The sequence below is a fragment of the Archocentrus centrarchus genome, chromosome 9 (assembly GCF_007364275.1).
Source record: "Archocentrus centrarchus isolate MPI-CPG fArcCen1 chromosome 9, fArcCen1, whole genome shotgun sequence".
In the NCBI taxonomy this organism is placed as follows: Eukaryota; Metazoa; Chordata; class Actinopteri; order Cichliformes; family Cichlidae; genus Archocentrus; species Archocentrus centrarchus.
This window is the reverse complement of record NC_044354.1, coordinates 15,809,982-15,837,220: the sequence shown is the minus strand read 5'-3', so window position 1 is coordinate 15,837,220 and position 27,239 is coordinate 15,809,982. Positions and strand designations below refer to the sequence as shown.

General features: G+C 41.1%; 1 protein-coding gene across 1 annotated transcript; it reads right to left on the bottom strand.

The window, feature by feature from the left end:
- On the bottom strand, positions 1-27,239 carry sv2ca (synaptic vesicle glycoprotein 2Ca). Its single transcript, XM_030738215.1, has 13 exons — positions 26,991-27,239; positions 20,573-21,366; positions 12,493-12,673; positions 11,684-11,835; positions 5,771-5,904; positions 5,215-5,304; positions 3,774-3,884; positions 3,176-3,264; positions 2,620-2,784; positions 1,893-2,026; positions 1,558-1,764; positions 1,281-1,440; positions 1-1,143 (listed from the first exon to the last, which is right to left on the bottom strand). Exons 2-13 carry the CDS (start codon positions 21,162-21,164, stop codon positions 960-962), a joined length of 2,199 nt encoding a protein of 732 aa, XP_030594075.1. The 5' UTR covers positions 21,165-21,366; positions 26,991-27,239; the 3' UTR covers positions 1-959.

Genomic DNA, 27,239 nt, shown 5'->3' with positions numbered 1-27,239 from the left:
TTTTTTTTTTTTTTTTTTTTTTTACAATAATACCACACATAGAAAGAGATTTGGACAAAAGGAACAAATCAAATCATTATTCTGGTTTTCACAAAAACAAAAAAATCTCCATCTTCATATTCAACATGACATACAATTATTGATACAAGAGTTTTTCTATATGGCCTTTTTGATTCTAGGGTTGGGTAGGTAGTGCAAAGAGCTTGGTCTCTGATGTAAATGAACTTCTTTGAAAAGGTTGCTGATGTAGGAGCAAATATCACACTGGTCAAAATACAGCGATGTGTGTATATAGACTCATGTTAGATGCAAGAATGTGAAAATAATTAGATATATGTATCTCATATATAAGGTTCCTACTGCATGTTTTGCTTTATATTTATTTCTGCATGATAGCTGTCAGCACACATGGTCTGTGTGCTGATTGTTGGTACTGTGAGTGAGCCAGCTGGCATACAGCTGTGTCATGAGTATGCTCTGTCTGATCATCTATTCCCTGCGTTGTCACACAGCAGGTTGGCTGTGCTCATTACAGCTTGTTTTTCACTTTTCTACCCATCTGGATTGCCTTAATAAGACTGTATCAATATTAAAAGCCTTCAGATTTTAACCATGCAGTTTTACTACATGAGGCTATGACTGTAGCTGGAAGGTGCAACCTCAACACACCAAACTCCACCAAAGTCTCTGTGGTCATGCAGAACTCTCTAGATGAATCACTCACAAAATAGTTGAACTTATAATTGCGTCACAAAGACTAGATTTGTATGAGAGTCAGACACACTGTGAAAAGCTGTGGTTGCGGTTTCGCTTTACCTATAGTACATTAGTGACATGTGTGTGTTAAGAGATCTATAAAAGCCAAGCCAGTTGCACTCCTTCCTCAAAATATTCACTGGGCTGTCTCTTGGACTCACGCATCCAGATTTTTAGCCCAGGTGAGCAACGCTACACTAGTGTTACATGAGCACATTTGCCCGGGTGTCAGGCAACCGGAGTCCAACCAGACCTCCCCCAACAAGCACCGACGATGCCATGAGGATAGGAATGGCCTTGGTAATGCCGACAAGAGAACCAAAGATCAGGTTCCCTAGGACTGCAGCCAGCTTGCACAGAGCATTGCAGAACCCAAAGCCTGTTCCCCTGGGAGAGAAGGATGAGAAACAAAGACAGTGAGACATGTTACCCTGACATAAACTGGACCAAATGAGCCCTATTTTACACACACAAATCTATATAATGATGTCAGCTATAGGAAAAGAACATGTTTGTCCTCTTACCTCCTTACAGTAGGGAAGGATTCAGTAGTCACAACATCCAGGGAGTTCCAGGCAGAGATGCTCAGGCCATTATAAAGGCACAACATGAAAATCATCATGGACTCACTTGTGCCGAACCACAAGAAAAAACAACTGATGCCTGATAGGATCATGGAGCCACCTGAGGACATACACACATATTCAAAGAAGAGTAAAAGAAGGGACAGTGAACATATCCATAATGCTACCAGAGGGCTGTTCCAACATAAACCTCGCCTCTATACTCCTATATTCCTACCTAACATTGAGAGACGCCCAATTTTGTCCATGAGAAGAGCAGACACAATGTTGCCTGGAAGAACAGCCAAGGTCCCCAGGAAGTTGATGAAGTAAACCCAGTAGGCACTGTAGTCGTCATCAAAAGTCATTTGGCACCCTGTCTTGTTGTGGGTGAATGTGCTGTTGATCACCTCTGTGCCATCAATTAATTTGGATTCATGGATATCTACCCAAGGAATTAAAAAAAAAAAAAAACATAAACACAGCTGGAAAATTTCCTTTTAACCATGTTAAGATTACACATGGTGGATCAGAAATGGCAACACATACTAGTGGCGTGTAGTGGTGCCTCACCTGTGTTATAGAAGACCGAGTCAATGAAAGTACAGTTCCTGAAGAAGGAGCCCACCGATGTAACATCTTCAAAGTTGCAGTGACGAAAGGTGGAGTCAATGAAGGTGACAGACTTCAGCTTCATATTGACAAACCTGAAGCAGAGAGCCGTTAACTTTAAAGGTACAATCAGTCATTTTTTTGAGGTCATTTAATAGAAAAAAAAGAATACTGGACTCATAAATTAGTGTGTAGTGTGTAGTCTTCCAAAAAAACTGAACTGAAATTAGGGTGCTAACACACAAAATTGTGCATAAACATTCTTATTTATTCCCAATATTGTCGTAATTACAGCGGCACAAACAGCAGCGCTTAGCAACAGAAAAGTTCAACAACTCACCTCAGTATCGCTGTTATCAGTCAGAAGTCAGCTTCACTGATTTATTAACCCTCCTTTCACAAAGTTTTACTTTTACTCCTTTTCACTCCATATTAAATAGACTTGGACACATACTGACAGCTGAGGTAAACAGTGGCCTGACAACCTACACTCACTACAGAAGAATGGTGGCCAGAGTTTTTGAGGATACTTGGGAGTAAAAATATAAAATACCACAAAAATATTTAATTGACACATGTTGATTCATTTTACACACTGTACCTTTTTAGTGCAGTGTAGTAACATTTTATCAGTTATGCATAACTGATTTGCTTCCACTAATATGTTAAGTAAGCTGACTTGTCTTACTGGTCGTTAATGAAGAGACCGTTTTTGTGTATCTGGTTCTCCAGGGTGAAGTTGAAGGTGAAGTCTTCGATGCGTTCATTGTTATGGATCTTCACTTTGGAGGCATACTCATCTGCCTGAAGGTGTTTGATGACATCAGGGAACCAGACTGACAGGCCATAATATCTGCAATCACAGGGACACAGTGATAGTTGGACATCAAGCTGACAGGTCCATTAACCACAGGTTGTTGATTTTAGTGTGACACCTGACATAACAATGGATAGATAGACAAGTCCAGAAGATACGTGTGCTTTTTTTAAAAAAAATTATCTGGCTGCATCTTGTCTTGTCTCCTCCACACACATATATGCGCAGAGGTCCACCCCTGTACCCACAGAGGCACCAATGAAGCAGCATTGATCCACAGACAGACAGTCAGTGATTGATTTTGAGACCATGCAACTTCTACACAACAGAGCTCAAGATGACAGAAATGCAAGCCTGACTGTCTAACGCTATTATTTGACCAAAGAAATTTGTCTGATTCTTCTATGACAAAACTGACAAATCTCACCCGAATGACAGTGTGAACCACACTATGGCCAGTCGCAACATGTTTTCTTGCATAGGGTAGTTGAAACACTTCATAAGGTTCAGATAGATCTAAAGAAAAAGATAAGAGCTCTATTAGAATAGGTACAGTATAATAAAAAGAAAAATAAACAGAATTAAAGGTACTTTTTGTAAACAGCCCAGTGCACAGCTTAACAGAAATCTTCTCCACCAGGGGGCAGTGTGCTACCAGAGAGGGTGTTCAGATGTTTTCTGATGTGTGCTGCTGTTTTGAATTTTCTTTTTAGCTCTATTTCCATTTCCACAAAAGGCTTTGCCATGCCAGTCAGCCATTGTAAATTGGGTTGTGCTTTCAGTAACTTGCCTGATTAAATAAGTAAAAGTTACACTGACTCGCTGCACCATCTTATGGTTTCAATTGGTATTACATAAAAGCGTAGCCCTGTCATACTCCACCTTCATTTGATCTTTCTTCAACTCAGCAAAAAGGAATTCATAGCTTTAGTTAATTTAGGAAGGTTTAAGCTATTTATAAACAGGAATTTACAAGTGCCTTTAAAACCTTCTGTCTTCTCTAAATAAAAAAGAGAAGTATTTACCCCATGAACTTCAGTCTTTATCCTAAAGAAGGCCTTGGAAACTGGGTTCCCAGATTCTGATTCCATTTCAACAAATTCATCCAGCTGCTGGGGGATTTTGATCCTGTTTACCTGGAATATTGGAAAACAGGATAACAACAATATTTCTATTATTTTACCGTCAGTTTACTCTACAGTCAAACAATGTTCATTTCTTGGAATTACTGACATTTTTATGCAGTATCATAGCTTTTCACTTTTAGTACCAGCCAAAAGTTTGGGCACACCTTCTAATTCAGTGTTTGTTGGTTTTTTTATTATTTAAAAAATGTCTGCATTGTAGATTAATACAAAAGTCATCCAAACTATGAAGAAATACATATGGAATTACTTAATAAACAAAAAAGAGTTAAACAAACCAGAATATGTTTTATAATTTAGATTCCTCAAAGGAGGCACCTCTTGCTTAGCAGACAGCTTTGCAGATCTTGGCATTTTCACACTCAGCTTTATGAGGAAGTCACCTGTGTTTGAGACCATCAGTTGTGTTTTGAAGAGGCTGAGTTAGTATACAGTGAACAGCCCTATTTGAGTAATGTTCTAATCCATATTAGTAACCAGGAGTTACCGCTGTCTCACAAGATAAGTTCATCAGAGTTACCAGCCTCAGAAACTGCAAGTGAACAGCACCCCAGATAAGAGAACACCTAAGGTTATAACCTTAGGTTTATATTCTGTGATTTCCACTACCCTTAAAGAAAAAAAGGATATGATCCTATTTCTTTTAATGCTAGCAACGAAAGCCATAAGTGGGTCGGAGATGATCCTCCCTCTATTTCCATGTGGAAATGTCTAATCTCAAAGGTTGTGAATATGGGCAAAACTGGACACTGTATCAATGGAAGGACACATCTTTTTCAGCAGAAATGGGGGAGACCACTGGAACAGATGACATGGACAACTACCACCTTTTCGGACTAAAGTACATGGATTGGATCCATGTACTACTTCTTGTATTTTGTTATGTAAAACAAACTACTGTGCAAGTGTAGGATATTGCCTCATTGCATTACTGATGTCGGAACCTCTCTCACCTTATGTACCAGTTTAACAGCATCTCTGTAGCATTTTTTTTTTATTTCATTTGTTCATTTATATTTAAAATTTTATTAAACAGAATTATAAAACAAAAACCTAATCAATATAAAAAGGCTGAACATAAACAGTGTGTACAATACTATAGCATCAATTCAAGAAACATGTTGACTAAGCGGCTTTCCCGAAAGTGCAGCTCACGCTGCAAATAAGCCTGAATGGCACAAAACAGCTTTCAGAGCCGTCATAATTCAGATATGATCCTGCACAGTGAAAGCGTTAAAATCTGTCCCAGTGGTGGCAGAATATAAGCCTCTTTACATGCTTAAGCGTCAGGAAACCCAGCGCTGCAGAAACAAGCACTCACAGTGAAGACTTTCTCCGGCTGCCCACGCGCTCTCATGTTGGTGTCGTGGATCTGTTTGAGGATCATCCAGCCTTCATCATGCTTCCCCACCTGTCAGGAAGGAAAGTAAAGGAGAGAGGGAAGACAAGATAAATTCATGGGATCAGCAGCAGCAGCCTGCTCAGGTGCATAAATATGGGCCTTTGATTTCTCCAAGATAGGGCAAAATGATGAGAGTCACGACAATGGTGACTCATTTCACTTCAAAGGATAATTATGCTGGAGCAGCAAACCTACTGTCACAGATCTCTGGGCTTCTATTCTCCACATACACAGGCCTCCAACTGCACTGAAAGACTCACACTGTTTTTGTCTGATTAAACAACTGCTGGGAAACATCCAAGCAATCTCAATTTGTCTGAAAGATGCTGAATGTAAAACTGTATGACCATTGAGGACAACAACACAGCACCATGACAAGGCATTCTTGGGAATACAACTGATGCAGCACATTCAGGAGGAAGTAGAATAGGTTTAGTTTGAGCATCTGCTAAAAATCAGAGGAAGGTCCATTTACCTCGAGGTAAAACCTGGGACTTTCAGGCATAAAGGTAAGCGCCACCACAGCACAAACACAGGGTAGGGCGCAGACGACGACAAACACCCTCCAACTGTGAAACTGGTACGCTGAACCCATACTGAAGCTCCAACCTGCAAACAATAACAAACATAAAGTGACTGGAAGATCATTAGAAGATGAGTGCTGTGGCAAAAGCAGAAAACGAATTGACTGTGTTCAAATATTAAGCTGCGCCCGTGGCTGGTGAGGTTAAAAAAAAAAACAAACTTGACGAAGTTTAGAAAACCTATAACTGTGCTACAAAAAAAAGACAACCGTGATTTCATGATTATGCAGCAATCTGTGCAGATCTGTTTCTAATCTGGACCTGGTTAATACAGACAGTAAAAAACGCAGCATAGCAGACCTTTGGGGTAAAGTTTGCAGATCAGAAATCCAAAGGAATAAACTACAATAGGAACAAAATATCATAAAATATAAATCAGTGCAGCTTAAATGAAAGAGCCACCACAGTAAACCAGGTTGTGCTATAATGCTTTACATGCCCAACATGTTTATGCTATATGTTTTCTTTTGAATGGCTTGCACCTTAATTGTGAGAAAATAATTTTAATTGTGAGACGTTTAGAGCCTTTGGCAGCTCACAAATAATAGGCTGTTTAAGCTTTAATGGTGCTAATCAACATTTAACCTACTGCAGCACAGTAGTATCAAGGTTATTAGTGAAACACTTTAGTAGGTACGCTTTGCTAGTACTTGTCTGGCCCCTTTTTGCCTTCAGAACTGCCTTAATTCTTTGTGATATAGAATCAACAAGGGGCTGGAAACATTCCTCAGAGATTTTGGTCCATATTGACATGATAGCATCAAAAAGTTACTGTAGATTTGTCAGCTGCACATCCATGATGTGAATCTGTGGTGCAATGTGGTCACAAAGGGCAATGCTCAGGTAGGCTATGACATTTAAACAATGTTCAGTTAGTACTAAGAAAATATCCCCCACATCATTACACCACCATTAGCAGCCTGAAGTGTTGATACAAGACAGTATGGATACATGCTTTCATGTTGTTTGTGCTAAATTCTGACCCTACCATCTAAATGTCACAGCAGAAATTGAGACAAATCAGACCAGGCAACGTTCTATTGTTATTAAGTCTCTGTAAATTGCAGCCTCAGGTTCCTATTCTTGGCTGACAGGAGTGGCACCACAATGCAGTCTTCTGTTTACTGTAGCCCATCTGCTTCAAGGTTTGACATGTTCAAAGATGCTCTTCTGCATATCTTGGTTGTTCCGAGTGGTTATTTCTGTTACTGCTTCCTTCCTATCAGCTTGAAGCAGGTTGGCCGTTCTCCTCTGACCTCTGGTATCAACAAGGCATTTTCATCTAGAGAACTGACGCTCACTGGATATTTTCTCTTTTTCAGACCATTCTCTATAAACCCTAGAGATGGTCATGTGAGAAAATCTCAGCAGAGCAGCAGTTTCTGAAATACACAGACCACCAACAACAACAATGCTGTGTTCAAAGTGACTTAAATCACCTTTCTATCCCATTCTGATGTTCAATTTGAACTACATGCCTAAATGCACTGAGTTGGTGCCATGTGATTGACTTATTACATATTTGTGTTAAACAGCAGTTAAACAGGTGTGTCTAACAAACTGTCAGGTGAGTATATTTAGTGTATTTTAGTATAAAGATGTGAGGAAAATCAGATCTTTCTGGTTTAATGTCCTGAAAGACTAGCCCACAATTCACAGAAGATAAATTATGAAGTAATTCTCCGTTTACTATTTCAAACCAGCGGGTGGCTATTTAGGTAATTTTCAACTCACAGGAGCATGATTAAAAAAACAAATGCAGCACTTTATGGAAGCATGGAAGTAATAAGTAAATAACATAGATGCTACATTTATTTAACACTAGATGATATAGCGTAGCTACTCCATATTTTTAACAGATGGACTAAGTGAATTATAAGGCTGATTCTAAGTGTTGTGTGTGAGTCTTATACTGCAAGCACAAAGGGGCTACAAATAAAAGATGCCGTTTAAATGGAGGCCCTTGATGGCCAGAGGAGAGTGATGTGTATAACTTAGAGATGAATGGCTCTGCAGAGGAAGCCTGAGAGTGCACAGGGACAGGTTAATTGAATGTGTACGAATAGAAGTGAGCTTTTTCTGCTAAGTTAAATCTTGTTGCACCTGATCTCAGCCCACAGGCACTCTTCCAGAGTCATTAATCATTTCTAACATGCACGCAGACACGCACAAAGAAGGGGAATGCACACGTAATCTCACACATGAAAAAATCTGGGTATACAGAGAAAACAACACAAAAATGAACATGAATAATCATGTGCAGATTACACTGACGCCACATAATACCATGTCACACCCACCCACCCACACTGAACACATACAAAATTAAACATTATGTGTTTTCCTTTATCCTTTCCATTGCCAATGATGCTTATGCCTGCATAAAAATGCCTCCACCATGTTTGACAGATGATGCGGTGTGCTTGAGATTGTGAGTAATTTTCCTTCTCCATGCCTTTGTCCTCGGATCATTCTGGTACTAATTAATCTCAGTTTCATCTATCAAAAGAGCCACACAGAGAGAGCAGGGGAAAAACGTGCAGGAATTGGCCCAGGGCACAATCAAACCCAGGTCTCTATGGTAGCCTTGCAGCATATATGTCACCTATTCTCAACCCAGTGAGCTAAACCAGCACCAGTTTTAAAGTTTTTAAAATGGCTGTAATTCAGAGCGACATTTTTTCCATTTGCATTCTGTAGATCAAAGTCAGGACTCAAGCATAGACATGAGGCAGGCAGGTAAGGCAAGCAACGGCACAATCAAAAAAAGTCGGATATACAGAATATCTTTCAATGGAATAATAACCAAATGAATCCAAAAGGCAAGCCAAAAACTCAGGAATGAATGCATGGACTGGAAAATAACAAAGGCAATGGCTGGGATATAAATAAGTGAAACCAATCAGGGAGGAGCAATCACTAAGGTGGGAAAAATGACAGAAAACATGACACACAAGAAAACTGATTAACAAAGCAAAACAGGAAGTAGATGGAGCAGAGTCACAAAGAGTTTCAAATTACATTACATTTTTTTTTGTGGATGACAATATTGTCTCTTCAGTTATTTGCAGTGCTGCATATGTACTGAAGTTTATTTTTTGCACAGCATGCTTCTGATGAAACTACCTGAAGTATATAAAGAGAAACACAAAGACCAGCCATTACAAATGTTTAATGTACTGTATATGCAGACTTGTGTTTGTGCTCTTAATGACTTAGGCTCTTTGTTTGGGGGTGGTATTTTTGGGCAGGAAGCACAGAGTGGGGTTGTTGCATCAGTTGTGACCTCCCACGTCTCTCCGTGGATCGTGCCTCATGGAGATACTGCTCCAAACGGAATAGCACCATTATCCATCAACAGGCGTAGGAGGGGAGTCACAGGGTGGGGAGGGGGTTAATGCTAATGGTTGTGCCAGAAAACGGCTGCTTGGGATTAATCTCACAGTGTATTAAAATTCAACATTGATAGCTATGCATACCAACCACTTAAACAACTGTTTTTAAAGACTGTGGGAAACTGTCATAAGTGGTATGAATAAGTCCCAAAAGAGACACGATTGATGAAAATGCCTTGTTATGACTAACTAAAACAAAACAAAAAAAATGGTAGAAACTAATATTTTGCATTGCATGCATTATTACCGCTGTGACTATAATGCCTTCTATTGGGCAGTGTGAGTAAACCACTTTCTCTGAGCCCCCTTGTTTATTTCCTTGTCTTTCTGTGTGTGTGTGTGTGTGTGTGTGTGTGTGTGTGTGTGTGTGTGTGTGTGTGTGTGTGTGTGTGTGTGTGTGTTTGAGTCTCGAGTAAAATATAGTGAGAGAGAGAAATAACGAGAGGAGCAATGAGAGAAGGAGTTGTTCAGCAGTGATTGCCTTTTCTACAGAAATGTAGCATGACTTCCTGCCCCGCAGGGTTAGTGTTTCACCAATGACACTGAAAATCTCATTACAGGGATTACGTACATAATTGACTAAGTTTATGGATGACTGAGTCAGCCATCCCAGGCCTACTGTAGATGGACACACAGACACACAGAGAGATAGACAATATATAGTAGATGCTGGCCAGGCTGCATACAATTTACATACAGTATAGATATAAGATATGGTGTGAAGTCCACTCTTGGTGTTTAAGCTTTAATCTATAGGTCTGAGTGTTGTCTAATGAGACTACTCAAGTGGTGATCTTGCTTAGCTGGTGAACTTTTTCAGCTTTACTGTCAGTGGATCTTTGGTGCGAAGACCTCCTTGTGGGGCTCCAGCTGCGAGTGTGGCAGGGGGCTTTTGGGAGACATTATGAGTCAGCAAATGTGATAATAGATAAGAGTTCTAATGGCACATTAAACACCAGTGTTAAGGAGTGTATCATAACCCATAAGTCATATCATCATGTATCACATCATAAAGGTATATCTTCAGGAGGTTTTTCTGCCCACACATCATAGTGGGATTGGTTGAAGGCACTGCAGCACTTTAGGGAAAACATTTAAAAAAAAAAAAATTGGTCAGCTTTGGAGTATGCATGCAAGACACGTCGTTCCCTCTCAGAGAGAGAGAGAGAGAGAGAGAGTCATAGTGGTAGTGAGTGTCAAAGAGAATAAGAGCAAAGTAAGGCTGCTACTATCTGTACAAGACGATAACCACAGATCAGACGGCCAGGTTTTCTCATGAAGACTCTTTCTGAGTTCAGAAGTTCTTAACCAGTGTGTTTCTGTACACTGGGAAGTCCTTTATTAGAAACACCATTAAAACACCTCTTTGCCTGCCTGTGTTAACTCAAATGACCTCACCCAGTGTCAGATGTTATTACCTTCAATTTCACTTGAAGAAAACCTGTATGTGTCTGCAGCCATAGTAAAACATCATCCATACAACAAACGCGCGCACAACACACACACACACACACACACACACACACACACACACACACACTGTCTTTCTCTATCTCTGTCTCTCTCCCCTCTCCCACTGACGTCACAGGCTGGTTAAAGCATGGTCTGGCCATAAATCACCTCTAGATGTAGCTTTGTCCTATTACAGCAAGGAGAAAAACCTAATTATGCTTGATCAAGAAGAACACTCTGCGGAGACAGAGGATGGAGAGAGAGAGGCGAGGTAATAAAAGGAAGGACAGAGTTAGAGAGATGGGGAGAGTACAAAACAGGAGGTGAGGGGAGGCAGTAAAAGGAAGAGACAGCAGGTTAAAAAAGCAGGGAAGAAATGAAAAGGATCCGGCAAGAGGAGGAAAGCCAATTCTCTTCATACTGTTTCTTCTCATGATGAGTGCAGTTGATAGCTAGTGTTGTCATAAACACACACACACACACACACACACACACACACACGCTCAAACGTGCCTGCTCTATGGTATCCCTGCATACGTTAATCTTTTAACCTCTGCCTTTTCCAGGCTGCACCCACTCAGAGCTATTAAGTGATTAATTCGCATGGCAGGGAAAACTGGCATCTTAACCCAGTGACCATGTAGAGACCTTACAGTTTAGTACCTCTATTCATGCAAGCATCCTGACAGCACTGCTTAACATACTTGTGTTAAGAGTATCACTAAATATAGCTTCTAATTGCACTATATTTCAAACTCATCCACTGATCTTAGCATTGATTTGAATGATTCGTGTGTTCTTCTTTCTTTTTACCAATACGATCTTTAGTTTCAAAAGTAATAAAAACTTTTCTCTCTTTTTGGTTCAGCCTCACTCAACATTATATAAATTATCATCCCTTGCTAAGGGACTTATCCTGATGGGTGAAGGCTTCCATTTTTTTGCAAGTAAACTTACCATAGTGTGGTATGATGGCCCACGCCATAGCGGATGCATAGATCTCGCCAATCATCCAGAACATACACAGCCAGCTGAGGTGTTCTCCTCTTTTCTCCCTGGATAACACCTCCGCAAAGAAGGAGAATACAATGGGCACAGCACCTCCTATCCTGCAAGAACCAGAAAATAGGAAGGTTAGTGGGAGTGAGGCAGATACAGCCCAGACTTTACATCATTCATATAGTTGCATCTTTAACCCACATTTTGTAGCTTCCTTTGTTCCTTCAGTTCAGCTTCAACTAACAAAATTACTTTTAAACTTTCCATTAGTAATCGGGTTAATTAAAGGCACTTTGCAAATACTTGCAAAGAGAATGAGTAAGCAGAAAATAGCACAGCCACTGGACAGCCTTTTCAATTACTCTCGAGAGAATGATGTAGATGCATTTGCTGAATTAGGCCGTAAAGGACCAGTTATACTGCCAAAGAAAAGAACGTAATAAATCAGTCATATGTCTATGCTATAAAAAGAGTACATGCCATCTGTCATTTTAAAGCACACTCTGCTCATTTTAATGCATTGCAGGAATCCCTGAATGCACAGTGCATAAATGTGAAAAGTAATTGTTAAATTATTCTCATCTTTTTTCACCATTATTCAGTGGATGTCATCAAAGGAACAATCAGGAGAAACAGAGATGTGCCGGCACCCTACTCTGTCTTTGATTTTGGACTTGCTGCGTTACCCTCCCACTGAGGTACCATTGTGCAACATTTCCCTGAACCGCTAGTCAGTCTCAGATTGACCTCCAGTTTATCAGACTCACCCGAAACCCGCGACGAGACGGCAAACAAGGAAGAAGCCATATCCCTGAACAAAAGATGACAGGAAGGCAAAGAAGCCATTCGTGGACATGCAGATCAGGAGACATTGTCTGCGGCCCACTTTGTCAGACATTCCTCCCCAAAAGAACGCTCCGACCATCATTCCCAAGTAAACAACACTGCCTGGAAGGAAGAGAGAGTGGCCTGATTTTTGCTCGTTAAAATACAGTGGATTACCTCACATTTCTATATTCCTGTATTTGCACAGCATGTGATTGCATTAGTTTTCTGTGATTTTTTTTTTTTCCACTTACCAGACCAGCAATTTGGAATTTATCTCATTGGTTATCTTAAAAACACCACATTTTGGTGTTCATCTTTATCTGTAAATAATAATAATTAAATGGATGACCTCCTAAACCTGTTTTTTTAAACACATGATTTGTGTGTTCAAGAATTATAGGCTTAACGTCTCTCTGGGACATGTACAACATGTACATTTATCTACTATTTCTGGTCTCCACAAACTCCTTAGGGAAATATCAGATTCTTTAGGTGATAATTACTCCATTATCCTTACCAGCAACCAGCCGGAAATTACTATTAATAATTTTATTAACTGCAAATCCTAATTTGTCATCTGTTGGCTAGAACGTCCCAGTTGCAAAAGCCATTTGCAGGATAATATGCCATATGCACAGACAATAATCACCCTATGGCAAGACACTACCTGGGCATCCGTAATGGAAGCCAAACCATATTTCAAGCCTTTGGAACTGATTACATCCCTCTTGCCATATGAAGTGGTGACAGACAAAGTAGACTTAAAGGGAAGCTTGCTGGATTTAGAAATTACAGGCCAGTATATATCGTACCTTGATTTTGAGATGCATTCTTTTTTTCCTTTTTTTTTTTAAACCTTTATTTGCATTCCTGTTGAAGCAGCTACATGGGTCTGCCCACAGAAGCATCTGTGGGGCTTTGGTGCCTTGTGGACTGGGTGGCAGTCAGAGGTTGAGGCCCTGGCAATCCGAATGTCAACTTACAAAGCTGGCTTGTGGTACATGGAAGAAGCCTGAACTGGTATGTGAATATATGTACAGGCTCACCTCAGTGCACAGCTTAGGCTCTGGAATCAGTTTCTCAGAGAGGGTCTGGACTTTGTTCCACTCTGGAGTTGCCCCAGGTGACAGGTAGCAGGCATGGGTGGGTATATTTGTATATTTGAGAGGAGCAGGAGATTAACAGACAGATTAGTGCAGCACCTGCAGTGATGCAGATACTGTACCGACCCATTGTGGTGAAGAAAGAGTTGAATGTAAAAGTGAAGCTGTCAATTTACTGGTTGATCTATGTTCTTATCTTCACCTATGGTCACGGGCTCTGTGTATTCTATTCTATTCAATTCAATTGTATTTATATAGTGCCAAATCACAACAGTCTCCTCAAGGCACTTTATATTGTAAAGACCCTACAATAATTACAGAGAAAACCCATCAGTCAAAATGATCCCCTATGAGCAAGCACTTGGCAACAGTGGGAAGGAAAAACTACCTTTCATCAGGAAGAAACCTCTGGAAGAACCAGGTTCAGGGAGAGGCAGTCATCTGCCACCACCGGTTGGGGCTGAATGAGATCACATATACAAGCAGCTGAAATAAACTGAAATGAGGTGGTCTGGGCATCTGACTAGGATAACAGCTGAATGCCTCCTGGGCGAGATGCTTGTGGCACGTCCTACCAGGCGAGGCAGACCCAGGACACGCTGGAGGGATCACATCTCATCTGGCTAGGGAACACCTCAGTGTCCCCCCTGGATGAGCTGGAAGAGCTGGCCAGGGAGAGGGAGAAGGGACTTATCTGCTTAGACTACTGGCCCTGCAAGCTGAACCTGGATAAGCAGCAGAAAATGAATGGATGGAAAGCTAGACTGCGTCCTAAAAATTAGAGCACTGACTGAAGATACTGAACTCTAAATCCAGTCTGAAAACCCTCTTCCCCTGTAACACACTTGAATAGTGAATACAATTAACAGTGGGGAGACAAATGTGAACAGTAATGCAAGATGACTTTACAAAAGAGCCCTCTGTCCTCTTTTAATCTCTCTCATCACAGATGAGATCAATGCTCCAACAAAACATCATTGATTTCTTTCACTAATCACCATGAATCTGCCCGGAACAGTGGAGCCTTTTATTACTGTTTTAGTCTACACTGTAATTGGCATTGTAATGGTTAGCCGCTTTCATGGACATCCAGTGTCTGCTGAAATTTTTTTCATTAATGTTGCCATTCCAGGGCTGAAAAATAGCACAATTTATCTAACAGATAATATTGACGTTTTGTCAATATCCAAGTATTTTCAGGCACATAATCATAAACCTGGCTTAGAGAGGTTATTTTTATCATATGCAGTCATATACAAAGTGATACAACTCTGCCGCTGGGGCACTTTGTTCATCCCATTACAATAATCTTAATAGGAAGATACATTTCCTTTCTGTAATGTCTGCAGTCAGGTCTCTTCTCCTCTGCTGTGAGCAGATATCTGTTTGACTCTTTCGCTTCAGGGGTCAAAACACAGCTATCTGTCACATTTGGCAGCTATCTAGATATTTGCCTCGAGGTATCATAAATTCAATTCTAAATTTAAGTCCTCAGTCTACGCACAGTTCACATTTGCTTCATTAAGGAGAGGCTAGATATACAGTGCACGGGCAAACACCCATTGGCCTCCCATTTAAATGTCATGCATCCAAACATCCAGAGGCCTTTTTATGTTTTACAGCATTAAACCTTTCACACAAACAATAAACTTTTTGGGAGTGCTTTTTTTTTTTTTTTAGGGATACTACCACAAAACAAGGAAAAACAATCAATTATTCCTTCCACCTTAAAAAGAAAAATGAGTGCATCTCTCACAGGACAGTCAATTACATAATGAATTTATTGATGTTCTGTTCGGCTTGTCCCGGATTATTTTACAGCACGACGTCAGCAGTGCTCACACCAGCAGTGAATTGAGTGCACTGAGGTGTAATATAATCCAAAGATAGCACAGACATGGGCCGTATCATGTTTGAAGTTTATGCTGTGTCCAGAATACTGTGATTTTTTTTTTTTTCAAATTTTGATTCATTTTTAACTTCTTAGTGAGTCACATACAACTTTCAGAGTGCTACAGTCTCACTTTATGTAGCCCAGAAAGTCCAGCAAGAAGAGATTGTCAAAAAGAGATCTTTAAAATCTGACAGACAATTTTGATCTCCACAAAAACTGAAATGATGAGCCTTAGTTGCCAGGCATTACATTTTAATCTGGAGACAGTCTCTTAGATGCAGATTTGTGCCTTTCCCTGAGATGCATTTAGGCTATATAGCTGATACATTACTTTTACATTTAAAGCTATATTGCATATCTAAAGCTGTGAATGGAGGCCATTGGGTACATGCGTAACACTGTGAAATACAGCTAAATTTAGAATTGAAGACCCGTATAGACTTTGAGCACCATCAGAAGATGACAGTGTGTCAGGAGACCTCTCAGGCAGAAGCAAAAGGTTTTGCCCTGTGACAGCATGTTGAGATGTCAAAACACATCTCCAAGAATGATAAATATTCATCAAAATCCCAGGCACACTCTAAAGACAAATTCTACAGAGTTGCTCTTTAAGGTTACAATATGGAGCAAAGCAGAGCTACACACACACAGATAACCAAGGAGTAAATCTAAGACACAGATTAAATTATTAAAAATCCATTTAATCTCTTTTATTGTTGTTAAAATAGCCAAGAGGGAGCTAGATTAAGGAAAGAAGACAAAATTAAAAGGAATAGAGGCCCAAGCACCAATACAAGTCCAAAAGTAGTGGGGGGGTGACAAGAGAGAGAGAGAGAAATGTAATGTGGGAGGAGAGTTCAGTCATTTCCAGATATGGTGAGAGAAAGATGGTGAGGAGGAGGAGAATGGGGAAGGCCCTGGTGCAGTGTTTTCTGCCCTGTCACACACCAAGGAGCCCCCTGAGAGCCGTGGGAGCGCTTAGCTGCATCACGACCTCTTCTCTGATTTCACGCTTTGATGCGCTTCGCTCTTAGCGGTGCAAACTGTTTCGGCATCGTGCAAAACACCCATCCTGTTTTATTCATAATGATGATACTATCGTGCAACAGCATGTCTGGTGCACGATGAGGCTCAGCTGTGGCACCTTTCTCTGTACACAATGTTTTTTTTCCCCACTGCTCACAGTTTCTCTCACTCCCTGCATTACTACTTTGATCTTATTTGATCTCCTTTCCTTTTACCTCGGCTCTCCTCCCTCTTGTGCCCCTTTTCCCAACCTTTTCCCCCATTTCTCTTTCTCTCAGCTTGCACCCTCCTTTGCTTTCCAATTTCCTCTCTGCTGTCCTCTGTGTTTCCCTCCTATTTACAGTATTTACCTTAGCTTCATCTTAGCGCCACTGTCAACAGCTCCTTTACACTGAGCAGCGTGTAATCACATTTGTACTACATCGTGTCAGTTTGATCGGATTCGTGCCTCCTTCTTCTGCCACCTCCGCAGAAAAAGAGATTGAAGCTTTGTGTCATATTTAAGTCGTATCAGTGGAGGCAGAATTTCTATGGAAGTAACCTATTGCAGGGCTTAGAGTGCAGGGTTTAAAAATGACTCAGTCAGTATCAGTAACGATCCAACCTTCATTAACAGCACAGATTGAGACAATTCACATAAAATAGTGATGCTTTGAAGCTCTGATAAAAGCGAGCAGTTGGACATGGTTTCATTTCCTGATATTGCTGCTGACAGCAGGTTTGGTCCATGCACAGATATTCAGTTCCATCAAGCCTCCCCCACCCCCACCCCTCCCCACCACACACATTCTCCCACACAACGAGCTAGCCCCACTATTCAAGTAGTGTAATCTCCGCAATGACGCTGCGATCTTACTGCAGTTTAGCCATGCTCAGCTGCCCCAGGACCGCACAGCCCCACACAGCCTGCCAGCTGGCTCAGACTGACGGGGAGAAAGAAAGGGAATGACAGGAAATGAGAACAGACAACAAAGGAGGAATTTTGTAGAGATGGAGTTTTAGAGGAGACCAAGTTGGGACACAAAGAAGGCCAAGGAAGGACAAGCGATCAAAAGACAAGAAAGTGAGGGCGAAAAGAAGATATAGTGGAGCAAAGACAAGAAAGCAGGAGGAAAGTAGCGACGGCAGAGGCGGAGAGGTGGCTATTAAATGAAAATGAGATGAGTCAGAGAGAAAAATGAGGAAAGTTTCAGCTATGGAAAGACGGCCTAAGAAAACAAATACGTAATGAGAGGGTGATGTGTTCCCTTTGTCTGTGGTGTCTAAGATGATAGCTTAGCCTCTCCCTTACATTGCTGGTGTACTAAATACCACCAACATCCACCTCTCTGCGCCCGTCCACCCACACCACTCTTCCGATTACTCCCATGTAACTTGGTAATCTCTCTGCTTCAAAGCTGTCTCTCCTCCTCTCTTCTCCCCCATTTATCTCACATATTGCATCTCACTGTGCGTGTCTTCCCTCCTGCTTCCTTCCCACATCCTCCACTCTTATTTGAGGTATTTACAGTATTTCACCCCCTCCCAGTCCATCACTTCATCCTTCTAAGCGATGTAACATTAAAGATGTGAGATGGGGAAATCAGCTGAACCAAATTCAATTTGGTAATGGAATCGGCATCTTACCCATCCATCCTCTTTGGGATTTTCTGTTTCTTCATGTTGCATTATCTCATTACATTTAGCTGTCTGTACAGTATTCTCCCATCTCTATCTACCATTGAGTTAATGAAGCTGCACTCTGACTATGATGGAGTCTGCCTCAGGTAGAGCTAACCAAATACCAAACTGGTGTTTTCAAATCTGTAGAAATGTTTAACTTTTGATATATATTTTGGGTAATTTTTAGCCTCTTAATCCTGAGGATGCCAATCTCCACTTTCCTGCTAACTCAATTATTGTCCATACTGACAGCCAAGTGTTTCCTCTGAAACACTTCTTTGCATGTAAGCAAGAAATCAGGATGCACATACATAGCAGAATGTGTTTACATTTAATGTAATAACCTCGTTATTGTAAATTTGCAAATATATACACATCAGGTCCGTGATAAAGTTCCTTCTTCTACCCTTGGCATTATTTTGGAAGCAATACTTACTCACTTTAACTGCCACAGGGATAAAATGTAACTGAGAAGACTGACTGTAGTTAGAGTGGACAGCCACCATACCAGGAGTGTGACCAGGAGGGTGTAATGCAGGTGGAAAAACCTCTGAAAGCATAAGCTCTTTGGTGTAACCGTAACCAACCTCATGTAAATGAAACCTAAGTAGCTCCTCACACTGCTAGCTCTGCCAGTTGTGGTAACTGAACCTACAAACTGAGCTGTAAGGACCACTGCTTAAAATGAACCTAACTTCTTGTACCCGCAAACCACCAAAAAGAGGTTACGAAGGCGCTAGCCAATTAGAAAGTCCTTGGCTAGATCCCTGCTCTTCCTGTCTGCGTGTTGAAGTGTGATTGACCAAGAAACTGAAACCCAAACTGCCCGTGACATTTCCATGCACTGGAGTGTGAGTCTGTGGAAAGAAATAAGTGGGTGAATGTGGTCTGTAGTGTAAAAGTACTCTGAACAGTCAGCAAGACTAGAAAGATGTCAATGCATCTAATGCTGTCACTGCAAGATGAGACTCTTGTTGCCAGTGGACTAAAAAACAACAGAACATCTGATTCATCCACAGATTGAAGTGCCTTTTTTATTCTGCACTTGAAGACAATAAAAAATTGCCATGGCACCTGTAAAATGTCAACTGACATTATTTCAGTGCCCCTAATTAAGTGTAATTAGTACAGAAAACTCCAAATGGATACCAACAAGGTCATGGTAATTATGTAGGCTATGCTCAAACACACAAACACACACACACACACACACACATATATACACCCCAATCAACAGGGAGGAGCCTCAGGCCAATCAGCAAGATGAGGAAGAGGAGACTGGGGGAGGATTGGTGAAGAAAAGAAAGGCACACAGAATGGAGGGTGAGAGGGAGGGACAGGGTGAGGGATGGAGTCACGAACAAGGAGAAGCAGAGCATAGAGCATGAATGCCTGCAGGACTTTGCTTGGCCAGAAAGGAAGAAAAGAGTTTACATGATACTGGGGAAGGAGACAGAAAAAATGATGGTGCCGCATACACGGCATCTTGTGAGGCTTTAACAAATGGTTTTTTTGTTCAAACATAACATGATTTTTCTGTAAGTATAACCCACAGTGTGTTTTTTTTTAATAAGGTACAACAACAGCAGGGTGTCAAACTTTCAGTCACAACCTCCATTTTCAAAGCCCGTATCAGTTTTCCAGCAGGTGTTGCCGTGAAGTTGATGTATTGTCACGTCTCACTGTGACAGTTAGTATCTAAGGGCTCTGTGGCTGATTGAATGTCCTCCCTACTCTGGTAGTGACACAGTGAGTCAGCCCCTGTACACAGCTCTGTGTTGATGGATTATGCACCTGCAGCTACTGGTACTGCTGAGACTCCACCTCAACCCACAGAGCACACAGGGAATATTAGCTACCCTCTTAATCCTGACACAGAGACCAGTGGACCAAAACGCCTCATCTATGCTCCTATAGGATAAGTGTGACATAGTGTATATAATACAAAGACACACATCTGGTCCTATTTTTCAAGGCTATTTTGAGGGCTATTTTGTCCGAGCTGTATACTAATTTAAACATGTGTACTATGCTAATTTTATGAGGATAAAGGATAGGATGTAGTTGTATATCATTGGATGCTATTTTAAATTACCTTCAGAGGTGAGAAAACAAAAAGAAAGATGGCCAATACTGTAAATGTTTTTCTCCACAATGCAGTTAACAGTTGCCTGAAAGGTCTGTGAACAAGGCAATGTTTAAAAAAAAGCCTTTGAGAGTCGTAACAACTAATTAAGCAGAATAAAATACACACACACACAAAAATGCCTTCCTTAATTAATAATGAAGGGAGTGCATCAAAATCCAACACACAAACACACAGAGGGCCCTTACCTAGCCATCCCGAGCTGGAGTTGGGCACACACATGTCTGTTTCTGCACTGGGCAGCACAAAGCCCACCACGAACACCTCAACCCCATCTGACATGAGTGCCAGCCCAAGTACCAGAAACAGCTGCCACTGGAACCGGCCGTGGCCACACTCCTGGATGATGAGCTCATATTGCTGGGCCAGCTCCTCCTCGTCAGCCTGCCTCTCCTGCTCCAGCTCGCTCTTGTCTTTTGTGGCATCTGACAACGGTTGTCCCAATGCCACCTGGCCCTGCTTCTTGTCTCCTGCTGAGGGGATCCCCTGGTACTCGCCCTCGTAGATCTCATCCTCATCATCGTGGCCCTCTGTTGCATCGCTCGAGCCTTCCTCATTGTCACGGTAGCTCTCACCGTCCTGTCTCGGTGGGTTCCGGTAGAAATCCTCATCTTCGTCTTCCTCATCCTGGAACCGAGCGTAGTTGCGGTGAGAAGAATATTCATCTGTAGCACGGTCTACCACCTTGTTGACTTTCTTTGTTGCCTGCTTTTTGGCCTCCTTGACCATGTCCTTGGCCCCCTTAACTAGGGAAGTCCTGTTATTGTAAGTGTCCTCCATTCTGACTCTAAAAGTAGGTCTTTGCAGAGGAGCAAAGATGAGAAGAAGAAGGAGGGAAGAGGGAGGAAAAGGTGCAAATGTAAAGGGAAGTTAGAGGAACGGTGAGATCAGTGGGTCCTGGGATGCAGCAAGGAAGGAAACTCTTGAGTCTGCAGTCACCACAGGAGATTAACCACAATGGCTGTGGCAATCACAGGCCAGGCTGTAAGACAAGGGGGAAGGGAAAGCAATAGACAGATCAAAAAAAAGAAAAAAAAAACAGAAGCATCAAAGAGAAAAGAGAAATAAAATCAGAGACAGTAAATGCTCATCATGTCCCCCAACTATCAATAGTTTACCTACACAAACAGTTGATACCCCCTTTAATCATTCACTCACCATTCTCCCAGGCCTTTCAGTCATTTTGGCTTGTCTGCATTGCCCTCAATTTTTATTCAGAATGAACATTCATTCTCCAAAGGCAGGCTCTTTGTTGTATATTTCATGAGTTGCCCTCAGTTTTGGAAGAGACTATTATTTTAAACAGAGATACTGAATCTGCTGACTCATGATCAGTTCTGAGGAACAGGAGCTGATAAACAAGGCTCTGCCCAAAATCAATTTGTCCCCAATAAAGACCCGGTTCATTAAAACAGGAGTGACGATCCAACTGCAACAGCACTGTCATTTTTAATCCAAGTAAAGACGGGAAGGTAAGAGGAATGACCATGAGTGGATGATCAGAAACAATGTAGAAACAGCCATACACAAGAGCTATTCTCAAAGTGTCTTTAACACAATATACCTGCAAAAGGGACACATAAATGAATGCCTAGAAAGAACATCTCGTCACTCCTAAACATCCACACAAGTGAGTGTGAACACACAGCATGGACAGGGAGAAGTCATTTCCCATTTCTGCAGACCAGTAATGAGAGGAAGACCCCAGCTTAAAAGCAAAAATGATGTAACATGATTTCATGTGAGTGCTCCACAGGCTCAGACAATCAATATTAAACAAATTGAGGAATGTTAAATTACAAAACCCTGAACTACTCTTTCTATCATAAAACATTTACAGATGGTATGGAGCGCATATTTATGAGCAGGGTGGGGATGGTCAGAGCTGTCCAGTGTGTGCGGTTCCTGTGTGACTACGAGCTGCTCACCACAGCCTCTAATGAACACTGAAGCCTTGTCAGGAGGACACAAATCACAGGGCCGGTTCCAGCTCCTATAATGCAATTTTACTGGGCACAGTGACACTGCTGATTCAAGGTGACTCTACTAATCCCTTTTGGCTCATATGATAACTTCCGTGGTTACGAGAAAATTCCTTTTCTAATAATTTTTAATGCCTCCATTGACACTGGTGGTTCCTCAGATAAGAACGCACATAATCAATCTGTCTCCTTTGGCAAAAAGCAACATACCAATGATGAAGTTATGATTAGTGGTATTAGTCTCCTAGTATTAACCAGTAATACAAAACAAAAGGAGATGAAGCACTGAACACTGTAGCTTTATGCATCAAAACACCAATAAATGAAATTAATTGTGAATTTCTCAAAGACTAACACCTTGCAAGGAGCAAGTCAAAGTTCACTGGTGTCACTGAAATGATAACCATTTATTTTTTTTTAGGACTGAGTCAGGTCGACCATCACACACATTCTTGCTTAAAACACGCACGCCAGCAAAAGAGGCTGCATACTGGCGGAGGCTGCCTGTCAGAGAATCAATGGAGTGTGCGGTGAGACACGCTGTCAGTGGTGATGAGGCTCAGAAGACACCCAAGCACACAGGCAACCGACCCCACCTGACCGCAGCTGAAGAGACCCCGACAGCGCAGACAAGCAAGAGCAATCACATTCAAAAACTGGGGAACCACCAACACTGCCAAACAAAGCAATCTTAGGAGTTTTTTTTTTAAGGCACATTCTATTTCTGTAGCATCTTTTTTATTTCTGTGATTCTTTCAAAGGCTCATTCATACACTTCCAACAATTCTTGGGTTTTTTTCTGCTTTTACATATCTGCTTCACCTCAATGCCTACATGTTCAGTTCACACTTTTCATTTACTGTCCAATAATTATAAAATTTCTAAAAAAAAAAAAAAGAAAAGAAAAGAAAAATATTTTATTACACTCCAGTCAGCCACAACATTAAAACAACTGACAGGTGAATATTTGATCATTTTACTATAGTGCAATGATCTGCTGGGAAACCTTTTTTCCTAACATTCATGTGGATGGATACTTTTAATGTACCTCCCACCTGCATATTGTTGCAGACCACACATAGCCGCCAATGGCTATGGCACTCCCCAATGGCAATGGCTTCCCTGACCACAATAATGCCACCACAAAAACTGCTCAGGAAAACCTCAGGAAGCCAAAAAATAGCCCTAGCCTTGATCTCCACATTCCACAACTGAACCCAAAGTGACAGTGACAGTACACGGGACCTCCAGAGGTTCAATATGGGTGCAATATAGGGTAGGTGGTTTTAATGTTGCAGCTGCACATTTATATTTCTAAAGAGCCATCATAATGTTGGATAAATGTGCTGGAATTGAAAGGAGCAGTATCCATACACTATTCCAGGGCACAGCTGTTCTCTACTATTAAAATAAAAAGTTAATGTACTGTGTTGCTGTGAACCATGAGAGGATGGCTGAAATTAGGCCTTGCTCTGGCAATACTCCTTGTCTGCATGATGGATGGTGGCCCTGCTTTCCTTCAACCTCTTTAAAATACTTTAAAAAAAAAAAAAAAAAAAGCTCTAGGTCAAGTATCACTTGGCCTCATATCTCGTCTGGCATGGACATAAAGACAAACGGAGAGATTAGTGTTTCAGGAGATTTGGCCATGCATCTAACTGAAGCAACTAATCTGGGGAAAAAAATGTAAAAATTAATATTAATATCCAGAGTTTGTGTGTTTGACAAACTCAGTGCATTTAAACACACTGTTGTTGCTTATCACGAAGAGGCACAGCAATGAACCCAGGCAACATGAATTTTGACAGAAGAAAACCAAAATTAATTACAGTAGATTACACCGTAAGAATGACAATGGTTATAAACAGCCTCAGTGAAAACAACCTACAACATAATGAACCAATTATCAGTACAGTAAGGGTTTCCTACTCACAATGCACTTTGTCAGAAGGATTGATGTCAGCGTTGGAACTAATCTACCACGAGTCCAGCAGTCAACAAACAGACTGGGCACGGGCAAGCAGGTTAATAAGAAATAAAAAGATCAGTTACTGTCCCCAAATTTCTGGTTCCCTGACCCACAGTATCTCGTAGAGGCAAAATCAATAGTGACCTTTTTTGGCTAAGTGTATTTGTTTGGTACAGACATCTCCTCTTTAGTAGAATGATGCAACACAGTGAGATGAGCTATGGTCTCCCTCGCTTTCTTAAATTTGTTTTTAGAACAATCGGTTTTATAGCATGCATGGTGCAGAAATGTATTCAAAAAATCTTTAAAAAATAAATCTGTGTCAAGTCAACATTCCTGTTCTCGTGCTCAGTTATTTCCTGTCTTATTTTGTTAATCTTTTGTCTCTTATGCTTTCTTTTTAATTTTACATCCCTTGTTTCATTTTCTCATTTGTTTCGGCTGTCTGCCCAGATGTCTCCTATTTGCCCTCACCACCTTGTGTATTTATTCCATCAGTTTGTCTAAGTCCATTGTTGCGTCCTCTTTCATCCCTCATGGTGGTGTGTGTTTGTGTGTGTCTCTGCTCTGTGTTTCCCTAGTTTTTGGATTTCTCGTTCCCGGCCAGCCTTTGTTTTGTATTTTGTTTAAGTGCAGCATTAAAACTGTTTTCTGAGTCTATTCCTGTTTCCAGTGTTCAGTATTTGGGTCTAAATCCTGCCTGCCACACAGCCGTTACATGACATTTGCTCACATGAAATTAACAAATAATATTTAGGTATTTAGTCTCCCTTAACACCTTTTTTTCCATATTTTTGTAATATATTTTGTGGATTTAGAGGGTTTAGTTTTTCAGTTTTTCCTGCTGAAGCGCAATCAGAAAGACCTTCCATCTCTGTCAAGTATGACTCGTCAGCGTCCTGCCCTTTCAAAGACGTGCGTAAGCACTGTGGCATGACCGGTGGGTTGCTCTATTAGCAAAAGAGAGAAAGGGAAAAGCAGGTTCAATCGCTAAAGTGGGCAGAGCCACATCATGTAATCCCATAAAAACGGAGAGCCCATGACCTCATCTGGAAGGTAGAAATCCATCCGGCCCGTGACATCTTAGAAATTTTCTTCAAACACTGATTTCATTACTAACCGAGCGAGGGGGAAGAGAGAGGATAATGGCTGTACTGTATAGGCAAAATTGTGTCTCATGTACTGTAAAAAAAAATAAAAAGCAGTAGCTTAGAAGCACTCAAAGATCCACCACAGATCATAAAAAATATATATCATACAAATACATAAAAATGGGTCTGCAGCAGGCTGATAATTGCCTTCCCTAACACAAAGCGCTGGCGTTGTTAACATAGTGATTTCAGTCACTGTTTCATGCATGGGGCATATGTGTGCCTAAATTTATAAATGTTGCACAAATTTACAGAGGGGAAAAAAAAAGCCACAATCACACTCCTGTTAGTGAAAATGAGGATTCTTTAAGTTTAACTAAAATAATTACTAATCTAGTGAATACCTCCTTGCATACTAGCCTGTGAATGTCAACAAAATGTACTGACAGACTTTCTTCTCTCTTCTACATTGTAAAGGGCACAACAGATACACTTTTGAGTCCTGTCTTTTTTGCAGCATGCAGTGAAACAGTGGAATAGAAAATATCTCCCCCTCAAAATAGGTTTTTATTGCTGCTGAACTTCAGGAAAACTAACAAAATTAGGTATCCATGGGTGCTTGAGATGAAGATACTGTTGAACACACAGGAGGGTATGTTATGAATCCCTAAGGGACTGCTGTTTATCACATATCGACTTAAAAACAAAACAAAACAAACAATGACAAGTGGGTCAAAAGAATGAATTCTGCAGCTTGCAATCACTCCCATCTAACATGTTTTCACTGCGGGAGCCCTTCAGTGTTAACCCAGCAGGACTACTACAGCAGCGTTAGGACTGCAAACAAAGCACTTTGCCACAGATTTCCAGTTCACCGGCTGTGTGCCTGTCAATCGCTCGCTGCCTCTTGAGGTACAATTCATGGATGAGTCAGTTGCCTACTCCCGCGTCCTCTCCTCTTTTTGGCGGCAGTGCAGAGTGCTTTAACTGCCTCGGGGCAGGTGGCTGGATTGCAGTACAGCATGAACAGTCCACAGCCAACAAACCCAAAAAAAAGAAAAAAAACTGCTCATGCCAAGGACAAGTATTTTATGTTTTATGATAATTCAAAGATGGCCATGTGAGCTCCAGCCATCATCACCAACCTAACACTTTATTCGAGTATATCATATATTTGACATTTATATAAATAATAATGGACTGAATCCCTCAATCCAAAACATACTGAAACTGCCGCTGAATCCTCACAACAACCCATTCATTAATTATGCTTCCAGCCGACTTCAAGCCTATTTGTCTTTACACTTACAGGAGGATGTGCGAAATCAGGGAAATAATCCCAACTTTTAACACTTCAAACACAAACTTGGGAATGCAAAATAACCTATCCCTCTCTCCCAGCTTAGATTTTTAGTTAGAAATAAGATTGGAAAGGCGCTAATAAATTAGTAGTCGCACGTGCATGTCCTCAAATTAGATTTTAAAAAAAGCGAAAACAAATTTGCTGAACTCGGAAGTCTCACACTCAGCATGTTTTAGGAGGGGGGGAAAAGTCATTACTTACCGTCATTTAGGGCGAGAAGATTGGACCGAGCTGTTTGTTAGCCATTGCATCAGACTCTGCATTTGCTCTCAGGAAAAAAGAATGAAAAAAATTTTGTGGGGCTTTTAGTGTAGAATAGGATCGGATGCAACTGCCCGCGCACGACAGTTTTTCTCTTTTTTTCTTTTTTTTTTTCGATGCAGCCCTCTCTCGCTGCAGCACTTCAGGGAAAGGAGAGAGCGAAAGAGAGTGGTGGTGGTTTGAGAGAGG